The sequence below is a fragment of the Barbus barbus genome, assembly GCF_936440315.1.
Source record: "Barbus barbus genome assembly, chromosome: 17".
Taxonomy (NCBI): domain Eukaryota; kingdom Metazoa; phylum Chordata; class Actinopteri; order Cypriniformes; family Cyprinidae; genus Barbus; species Barbus barbus.
Window position 1 is genome coordinate 13,850,561 of NC_136745.1, and position 11,179 is coordinate 13,861,739.

The window sequence follows — 11,179 nt, forward strand, 5'->3', positions numbered from 1 at the left end:
CCCATTTGTGAGGTGAATAGCAGCTTGAACCCCCTACTACCAATGATGCAGTCATTGATGTATATGTGGTCAGATGTAGAGAGGAGTGCCTATGTTCAAATAGCACAGTTTATTAATATTTTTAATTCCCTTACTTTACCTTACTATTTTAAAACTAAAAAAACTATTATAATATTATCAGTATACCTTTATACTAAAAGGCTTGATGGTAGTACATGAAAATGTGTTTGTGTAATCCATAAAAAGTAACTGTAATCTTAAGTATTTTAAAATGATCTAATTACAAATATTTTATGGAATCTGATTACACAATCCTATATTTTTTAGAGTATATTTACTAGTCATTGCTGCTTTATATACATTTTTATTTGCTGATCTTAGATGGTCTTGATCTTAAATGTGCCTCTTTAGAATCGGCTGGCCAGACCTGTAAACCATTTTAGCCTCTCTGTTTTCATGTTGAAATATAGTACTGGGTTCTTGCACCGGTGTCCAGAAGTGGGCGCAAGAGGACGTTTTTGAGAGCAAGACATGTTGAACGTATGTTACGTTACAGGGAATTTCCAGTAAGGAAGTCAAGCTGTCTATTCAAACGATCGCGTTGATTTCGACATGATTTACTGTGACCACTCGCGACAGGCGATTAAAATCGATTGATCCTCCTGCCGTATAACCTTTAGTGGATATTCTGCATATCCATGTCTAGCAGACGCAACAATCATCCGGAATAAGGAACCTGCCTTAAACTGACTTTCTATCAGCTTACATTAGTTGACTTCAGCGCAGCATGGGGGATTAAGTTGTAAGGAATAAGAAAACTTGACTCTGAATCCCAAATCCCAGCTGTTTGATGTTGATTCTGTATCTCGGATATCTATCAGGAAAGGTAAGCAGCCTCGTAGATCCAGCCATGCTTGTCTGTGAGTTACCCATGTTGCCATCTAAAGGTTGTTGTGATACGTTGTATCAACTTCCTACTTCTGCCTCAGAGGCCAAATACACATTTCAGCAATCAAGGACTTTTGATAAGCTGGTTTGGGTGAGTACTAACACCTCGTGATGCACATTACTGTGTTTTATGGTGTAATTTGTTTAGGATGTGACATTAGAAAGTTTGAGTGACTGATAAGTGTTATGCTGGCTGTGTGTCAAAATGTACAAATACAGTATATTGGGAATCAAGGCGCGTTCGGTTCGAACATCCGGGGTTGATTAAAATAGAAGTTCTGTTCGAACAGTACATTTCTGATGTTCCAAACGCGAAGTGATGCATCTAGTTTATTTTAGATTAGCGGGGCATCTATTAAATAGATGTCTGAGTTTGTTGTCATTTAGTGTTTGAGACGTGTAGAAGTAGTTGGGATTCTGATTCATTCCAATAACGCAATTTGCTCACTGATTCGTTTCTGCAGGTCTCAAGACCAGTAGGTGGCGAGACAATACGATTTTTTGTTGTTGTTGATGTTGTTCTGCTGTGAGTGATTCACTTGATCTTTCATACAACCGATTCCCTACAAATGACAACATAACAGATGCTTTTATTATTTTTTTTTAAAAATTTATAGCTATAAAAAGACATGGACATTATTCACATTTACACGTTTAATGCTTTTGCCGCCTTCTTGATTCATACAAGGAACTGAACAAAAACACCTCTAGTAATTGTTTAACCAATAACGAATTAGCTTTTCACTTCCCTTCATATTTTATATTTTATATTTCCAGTGTTCGACTACTTTTGGAGACTGTCTGAATAAGAATATGAATATGAAATGTGATTTAATTTGTTTTAATATTCTCCACAGGAATCATGGCTGGAGAGGATCCATACCATGCAGAGGTGAGGAAATGTTTCCTACAATGTCTAAAGTAACAATTGTCATTCGAAACCAATTTTACTTAAATAATTTTACATATTTCTGAGTGTTTTTGGCGCCAACTGTAAGACCATGAAGTAAATCGGGTCAGTTTTGATTTCATATCGAATTTATGAGCTTCTGTTGCTAGCTGCTAATTTATTTATGAAAATGTTTATTATCGTGATAGCTGATAGCAGACAGCTAGCTTGAAGCTCATGCTTTGTAATTATCTTCACAAGATAAGCATAGACCTCAGAGCTCTTTTTTGTGTTGCTTGTAGCAGATGTAGGCCTTTGAAGGCATATAAGCCTGATAGTAAATTATTACATTTGAAACAGGACATATTAATTTGTGTAAATACCACAGCATCACACAGGAAGTGTCTCTTAGAAAGCTGAGGAGGTTTTCCTTTTTCCTGCCTTCTGTGGTTGCGATTCACCCTTAACACAGCGCCAAATGAAGCTATACACATTACTGTTTGTTCAGTTTTGTATCCACATAAATCACAAAATCATATTACTGCCTGTCTGTCTACACTGACTACAGTGATGTATCTTACACCTCTGCTAGTAATCGGACTCCTAAATTCAAACTTTGTCTTTTTGCAACACTGAAAAACCCCTCTGTGTTTAAGACATGGAGCTGATTATAAAGTTAAATGTTGCTAAAGTTAAATGTAAAGTGTTCAAAATAGTCTTAATTGCATGCAATTGCTTGTGTCTCATTGTTTTTGTTTTTATTCTCTCACTGAAGTACATAGGACAAATTGACCCATTTAGAGACGACACGATATGGATGACCATGGACCCGACACAGTTTCCGGGCATCCACAACAATAATGTTATGAGGACAGGTAAGAATCTTCTTTGAGTTTTCTGATTTGTCGTTAAATCAAGGTCTTGACAATGAGAACTTGCTGAACATTGCAGAATGGATGCGGTAAGACTAGCCTTCGTTTCCCTTTTTCTTCTTGTTTTATTCCTTTAAGAAAACAGTCACCCTGCAGTAAGATTTAGTAAGAGGTCTAAATCCAATAAACTAAACTAAAGAAGTGGAGACAAAAAATCCCAGAAACATCTCATTCCTTGGTTCATGGTTGTATTCCTTGTCACACACAGTCATTCGTATATTGTGTGGGAAGGCACTACAGGAGCTGATCTATTTTTTTCCCACACTTTTCACTTCCTCATTGGATTGCAGAGACATGACTGAAACCATGAACAGCTCTTCACCGCCATGCGGTTGCGTGAGAAACCTCTCTGAGATAAGTGCAGTTTTAGGGCTGCCATCTTTGAACACATGTGCTTGATCTACCTGAGCAGAGTAAAAGTGTGTAAATCAATATGTGCCTCTACTTTGAATGAAAGACTATCAAAAGGGCACACTTAAAGGGATAGTTCACCCAAAAATAAAAATCCCAAACCTGTATGGCATTCTTTCTTCTGTGTTCCACAGAAGATATTTTGAAAAAATGTCACTGTGCTAATTAAAATTTTTGCATTACATTACTTTCTCAACAATTGATCTCGGAGCAAACCTCTGATTAATACATCACAATAATCCACAAGTAATCAACATGACAGTCCATCAATCAGTCCAACATCTTGTGAAGTGAACAGCTGTGTGTTTGTTAGAAATGAGGTGTTTGAACATTAAATTGGTCCTTCTGGTTAAAATGTGAGTCCATAATAGCACTTGTTATAGGTACCCTGTTGTCCTTTCACATCAAAATCCATTAACGTATTTGTTCAGAATGGTCCATTTCTCTCCTGATTCAGACGAAATGACTTTTTTTCTCTGAAGAAAGCAATATTATGGATAGAGGACTTGTATTTTAGCTGGAAACAATGATTTGAAGTTAAAATCTTGATGGATTTGTTTATTACAAACATGCAGCTTTTCACTTTACAAGACATTAAACGATGGACTGCAGTCGTGTGGATTATTGTGATGCTTTATCAGCTGTTTGGACTCTCATTCTGACGGCACCCATTCACTGCAGATGATCCACTGATCAGCATGTGATGTAATGCTACATTTCTCCAAATCTGTTCCGATGAAGAAACAAACTCATTTACATCTTGAATAGCTTGAGCAGTGAGCAGTGCCATTTTTGGGTGAACTGTTCATTATTATGGGGTAGGGGGTCTTCACATTAGCAGCAAGAAAGCAACTTGCATCATTTTTTTTTCTCAGTTTGAGGTGGTAATGTGAGGTGACATGAGCAACAGCACTGTTAGCCAAACCGGTTAGACAAAATTTTCGAACAGAGTTCATCTTTATTCAAACATGCAGTTAGCTACTGTGGTCAAGTAGTCCATACACTTATTACTGTGTTTTGATATGGTTTGTTCAATCTGACAATTGAATAATGTATTGCTATTTTGAGTTTTCATTGCACCTGTGGTTTTGACATCTGCTTTAGACCTGAGACACCTCATCGAGTAAAGAACCGATGAGTAATGTTGCAAGTACAACCAAGTTATATCTTAAAAAATAAATAACCTGTCCCTGTTATGCTCATAGATCTGGACCTTTTGATTATGTCATGTAATGTGAGAAGTGGACCCATAGAAGTTGTGCTGTAAGAGGTTAAATTCTGCCATTTTAGCAGCTGATTGATTTAGCTGCGCTTCACCAAGGATGTGGTCTCAGTCCTTGTAGTGCACAGGAAGAGGCTTGCGCTTCTGTGGAAACACGTGGTGCAGCAAGAGCTTTGGCCCTGAAATATCTGCAGAACACCCGCCTCTCAGCGAATGCTCTGATATGCTTGATGGCCAGAAAGTCTGCATGGAGAGATTGAATTCTAATTCTTCTGATTTTCCAACACCTGGTCAGCTAGTTATGCTTGCTTATTTCGATTTGCAATGCAGACACTGACATTTTAAGCATACAAGTTCCTTTTTGTCATTAAATACAAAAGGAGATATTCGGCACAATGTTCATGCTGCCCTTTTGATTTCTTTGTGTGAAGAACAGATTTGAGTTGTTATTCGCTGCCGTTCATATTTCATTCAAAATATGACACATTCAAACATTTCGGATCAATTTTGGCATAAATGATGCTAAGCGACATTGGATGTCATTGGTTTTCTGTTTCAAAACCTATCATGATCTAGCAAGCGTAAAGATGTGGAAGTGTGACTGATACTTGAGAGAGACTGCTGAGTGGAAGATTAACAGAAGAACTGACGAGGGAAATTCATTTAACAGTTGAATTCAAGTTTTTTGCATCTCTTCTTTTGCAGTCGACGGACCTTATCTACGAATCGTCGAACAACCAAAACAGGTAATGCACATAATATTTGTTAAATGATTTGAACTAGTTAAATAAGACAGAAATGAAATGTTCTCTTGCTTTTGCAAGTAAATTCCCTAATGTGCCAAGCTAAACACACTGTAACAGCACAACGGCTCAGAAGAGACTGGTAACTCTGGCAGCGACAATAACAAACTTTAAGTCTGGCATTGTCATTTCCAGAGGGGCTTCAGGTTCCGCTATGGATGTGAAGGCCCCTCCCATGGAGGGCTCCCAGGGGCCTCCAGCGAGAAGAACAGGAAGTCTTACCCAAAAGTGAAGGTAGGTTCAACCAGATAGAGCTCTGCTGATTCCTGGAGATAAACAAACCATTCTCTTACAGTTTGCTTCTGGTTGGGCAATAAGATTTAGATTAAAAGGATAAACATATTTTCTTCTGTTTCCTTTCCAAGTGCTAATCAAACAGAACAGGCTGTTATTTATTAGTGTTGTCAAAAATATCGATATTTCGATAAATATCGATACTGAAATATCTGAACGGTACCAATATTAATTTCCCGAAGTATCGATACACCGATACTAGCCGAGCTGTCACTTTCACTTCTCTCCAAAGGCGCGTGGACAAGCACCACACGTGACCGCACTCGTCTCCTTAGCTCTGGTTAAATAGCAAAAGTGAAGTGAATAGAAAGATGACTGCTCTGGTTGTTAAAGAACACAGCAGGAGCGCTATCTGTAGGGATCTATGATCTCCGCGATGCAGAGAACGCGCACGGAATCGCGGAATCCAGTCATAAAAACGGAATTTACAGTTTAACGCGGAATGTCACGGAATTTGTCAAAGTTTGGATGAATTAATCAAAAGTAGGTCATTACACTTAAATCAAATCGCGATATGGACTAGTATCTGTAAATATTAAGCTGCAAAAGTCAATTTAAATATGAATCCTGCATGTTCTGCGCGTCTCTGTGTGAATGTGCTGCACGTGCGGTTGTGTTTACTAATGTGGCGCTCGCGATGATTTCAGCGTCTGCCGTCTCAATGAGGACATAAATACATCAACAATATCTCCAGAACTGATCTGAAAGGCACTTTACGAGCATTTTACCATTTAATTTGAGTAAAACTAGTGTCATATCATACACACACAGAACTTTAGAAGTATTCACGGCAACCCGTCAAAATAAAAGTTCGGTTTAACAGCCTATTAAAGACCGTGTGCCAGAAATAGGCTATATTACTATTATTTAGTAGAATGTACATAATACTACTACTGTTAATTTTTTTTAAAGAAATAATCACAAAATATTTTAATAGTAAATCCCCTTCATTTGCCAAAAATGTAAATGTTTAATTTTCATTAATTAAAATATAAATGAATTAAAATTGTTTTATGCCTTCATCTGATATCCAGTAAAATTTAAAATACACAACACAGAATTTCTGAGGGGGAAAACACATTTCATAAGGCTACTGTAAGAATAAATAAAAATTGTTTGTATGCATTCAAATAATAGACATGCTAAAACACAGAATTTGGTAACAATAAAACATAAGGTGAGACAAAAATAAAACATTTCATACGGCCCTAAACGTGTCATTTTTGTTACACTTTTAATAAATTAAATGTTAAATTGTATAATTTTCATGATTTTAATGAATTAGACATGCTTTTAGATTAATAGCATTTAATTTAACCATAAAAAAAACAGTCCAGAAAAATTCAAATGGAAAAAATTTAATGTAGAAAAATATTTTACGGAATTTGGGGAAAAATAAAACGGATTTCATAGGGCCCTATATCTGGAAATATTTTGGTTATGAAGCAAATGAGAATATCAACAAATAGAACTTTGGATTTTAATTAGTACATGTATTAGTAAACGTTAGTTTCAATTAACATTTAACTAAGATTAATAAAAGATTAATAAATAAATCAACAAATGCAGTACCTCAAGGCATTTTTTTGTTCATGTAAAATATACCGCATGTTCTCGACTTGTTACATTTATCTTTAAATTAAAAAAATTACCCCCTTAATATTGTGGCAGTTTTTTTCTCCGTGGTATCGAAAATGGTATCGAGTATCGATATTTTTCAAGGTATCGTATCGAAGTTAGAAATTCCAGTATCGTGACAACACTATTATTTATTGTTTGGTCTTGGCAGACTTTATCCTCTTAATGAAATTAAAAAATAAATCTTAAAAATCTCCCCTTTACTTAACACTACCATTCAAAAGTGTACATATTTTTTATATATATAATTTTATTTTTTTTATTTTTTTTTATAATCAGCAAGGGTGCATTAAATAATAATAAGGATCATGCGATGGCTGAAAATTCAGCTTTGCTATCACGGGATTAAATTACATTTTAAAATATGTTAAAATAGAAAACAGTTCATTTAAATTATAATAATATTGCAAAATATTTCTGTTTTTGCTGTATTTTTGATCGAATAAATGCAGGCTTGGTGAGCATGAGATACTTCACATTGTGTAACTGACAGAAATTATGTTCTCATGGTGTTTGCAACCTGAATTACGAATTCTTTCTTTAATATTTAGCATAGTGAACTGTGATCTGTCTGCTAATGTATAAACACATGCTAACCTAAAGCTTTAAAAAAAATAGTTTACCTAATTTTGATGCTTTCTAAGCCTGTTTATCTATCTTTAAAGGTGCCATAGAATGGAAAACTGTATTTACCTTGGCATAGTAGAATAATAAGAGTTCTGTACATGGAAATGACATACAGTGAGCCTCAAACATCATTGTTTCCTCCTTATGTAAATCTCATGAATACAAAAGACCACTGAAAAATATGCGAATCAGAACATAACACCGATTGTGACATAACAGTTGGGATCACTAATAGTTACGCCCCCAACATTTGCATATAACCGCCCGTGTTCTAGATCAGCCGCCAGCCGAACCATCAGAAGTTCTGCAGGTATTTTGAAGAAACAAGCGAGGATAAGAGCCAAAATGGCAGATCATGGAAATAAATGTATGTTCCAGGCTGTGCAGGGGATGTGAAGTGCAGGGATGGGTTGGTGTCTGTATTCAGAAAGGCACGGAAAGCAAATAACGCATTCTAACAAAATAACGCAAGCCACTAAAGGGACACGGTTAGCTCCTTGCTAGAGGTAGCTGGTTACATTACAGCATATAAGATTTCACTTACAACATAAACCAAGTAAGGAGAGATGACTGAGGATTATGGCGAATGATGTACAGATCCTGAGCACCACTGACGAGCATCTGATCTTGTAAAATGTGTGGTAAGTACTGCCGCTCCATAGTATAAACGGAGTTCGTGCAATGGCGAATCTCGAAAGTGAAAATAAAAACGATCATGCATTTGAAAGCAGTTTCAGAGCCCATCATATTAATAGTGGCTCCCTGATGCCCGCATTTTATATACAGTATAATTACCCGACGATGTAACTGCGAGAGAAAGTATTGAAATATATATATTTTCCCTGTTTCCTTCCTGTGAGCTACTGAAATGAGCCGCACTGTGAAACCGCCAATCAGAGCAGAGATCAATATTATTGTTCATGAGCCTTCCAATTAAGCCAATAACAAACCATTTTATTCTAGGGAGAAATCCTAGGGTTGTAAATGCACATGTAAAACCGTTTCTGGAGAATTTTTGCCCTTATATAAGCCACATACCTTCTGTGTAGATATCAGAGAACAATTTAAAATATTGTATCAATGCATTCTATGGCACCTTTAAGTGGAACACAAAAGATGTCTTGCAGAATGTTCATGCTCCCACTTTTTGTACAATGACTGTAAATGTCAACCAGAGGCTGTCAAGCTTCAGAATCACTTACATTTTGGACTTTTTTTGTTTTACAAAAAAAGCTTGTATGGCTTCAGAAGACTTGAAATAATTGTAATTTTTTTTTAAGGTTCATTTAGCCTGTGGTCACCATTCATGAGTAAATAACATTTTTGCCAGCTTGCAAACACTGGTATTTCCTTCAGGAAAACTAGTTTGGATAATTTTGAGATCTAGAGAGAGAGCTGTCTGATATGGCAGCTCTTTCATCAGATGATAAATACCAATGATGCAATATTTGCTGGAGCACTCAACTAAAAATAGTAGCTGCTGTCTCTTACAACTGCCGTTCTGTACCAGGTCACTTATTTTAGGATCACAGTGGCTGAAGGTTGAGAAAGTGAGTGAAACAAAACAAGGAAAGAAAGGAGAGAAATGAACTAAGGACTCTGTTCTCTATTACCACGCTCCCCTTCATGACTGCAGACCGTTTGGGAATTTCCTCAGTGTGTCACTGGGGTAATTAGTGGGAAGACTCGTTCTATGTAATGTAGTGTCAGAGATGGGAAACGAAGTGTGCAGTAGCTCGCCCCCTCTTGCACCGACACACTCTGACATGCAGCACACACAAACACACATTAAAGAGATGTGTGTGTGTACATTGCACATACACCTCCGAGTAAGTGTGGGCTTTACTAGGGCTCCAAGCTCTTGAGTCTTTCATTTGGTGTAACTCAAATTGCCCAAACCTTTTAATACAAAGGGTCAAAAATTCAACTTGATTTTTGAAACTTGAGTTTAATCAAAAGTAAATGTTGCATTATATCTAACAATGTTATATTAAAATGTATTCCTTTAGAACCCCAAGCACTAAAGGTGCTGAAAACCATTTCGTTTACAGATTTTATAGTTATTTGTTGTTTCCTCTCCTCTTTGTTAGCATTAGTTAATGCATTAACATTAACTATAACAATGAGCAATACATTTGTTAGAATTTTTATTAAACTTTGTTAATGTTAGTTAAAAAAAATACAATGGTTCATTGTTAGTCCATGTCAGCTTAAAGGTGCAATAGGTGATTGTCTTCAGAAGCGTTTTTTGTTATGCTGGTTGAAAGTCTCTTCACATCCCGATAGCAATCATTGTTAAGTGGTCTAAATGTATTTATCTGTATTTATATATTCTATGGAAGGTGTAGGACCAAGAAATGTTCGACTTGCCTACCTGCCTGTCAACATGTGTATTTGCATACCTCTGCACACCTGGTTCGTGCAGACAGGATACGTCATCAGCGCGGTCACGTACACTATTGCAGACAGAGCAAAAATGGCAGGCAAACATCAACAACCTGATCTTCCTTCCTGGTATTGTTGTACTTTTACTAACTGTGCTATGAAGTTTTCTCCCCGGTTAATGACACATGATGTTTTGTAGTAATGTTGTCTCTGATCATCTGATCTGCATGCGTATATGCATTCAGGGGGCATGGCTTTGAATGGCAATTTGCAGGGAGGGTGGGACGTTTGTGATCAGTGCTATCAGGCTAAAATTAGCATTTTTCAAGATCTCCTACTGCACCTTTAATTTCATCAAATAATATTAACGGATCAGGGTCAGAAATTAACAGGGGCTTGGGGCATAAATGCTCTTCAAATTTAAGGTAAAGGAGAAAAAAATGGCCCTGTGCGATTAAACAAAATTATTAAAGCTGTAACGATTAAAGTTAAATGTGAAAATTAAATAAAGTTTTGATTGCAGCATTGAATTTAGACCTACTCAGGTTGCATCAGATTTCTTTTTACAATTTTGTTTGTTTTTCTTTGCAGTGTTGAGCATTATAACCAATCACACCCGTTTCTGTTCAGCTTCTGAATGCAATGGCCAATCAGAGGCATTTATATTAATCACCACTGAAATTGCTGAAGTTTTCTTATATATATATATTGCAGCTGCACCTATTATTTGATAATTTGTTTATAATTTGTTATGATTTATATATAGTGCAGTCTTTTTACATTATGTAATTGTGTAAGTACATGTATGCCCCCTTTGATCAGCATTAAACTGTATAAACAAATATAAATTTACATTTAAACGTTAATTAATTGGTTTATTGTTCATTAACATAAAATAAATATTAATTAACCTTTATTGTAAAGTGTTTCCCTAAATTCTTCTATCCCCTTTAATGCAAACCAGTTTAATTTGAATATGGAGGAAGAGAAAACATAACACATTTCATGAATTTCCATTGCTAGTGGTGCT

The 11,179-nt window shown here is 36.2% G+C and overlaps 1 protein-coding gene across 3 annotated transcripts in view; it reads left to right on the top strand.

The window, feature by feature from the left end:
- The first annotated feature begins 500 nt into the window (after positions 1-500).
- LOC306882987 (nuclear factor NF-kappa-B p105 subunit-like) overlaps positions 501-11,179 on the top strand; it is a 32,621-nt gene continuing 21,942 nt past the window's right edge. For 2 of the 3 annotated variants that reach the window (XR_013785310.1, XM_079438027.1), the window contains exons 1-5: positions 501-886; positions 1,806-1,840; positions 2,613-2,712; positions 5,108-5,148; positions 5,341-5,439. Coding sequence is in view for 2 of the 3 variants with exons in the window: in XM_079438027.1 (XP_079294153.1) it covers positions 1,811-1,840; positions 2,613-2,712; positions 5,108-5,148; positions 5,341-5,439 (270 nt within the window). In the remaining variant the exon portion in view is untranslated. Of the gene's footprint in view, positions 1,040-1,805; positions 1,841-2,612; positions 2,713-5,107; positions 5,149-5,340; positions 5,440-11,179 lie in introns of all 3 variants that reach the window. The other variant, XM_079438028.1, reaches the window with a different exon arrangement.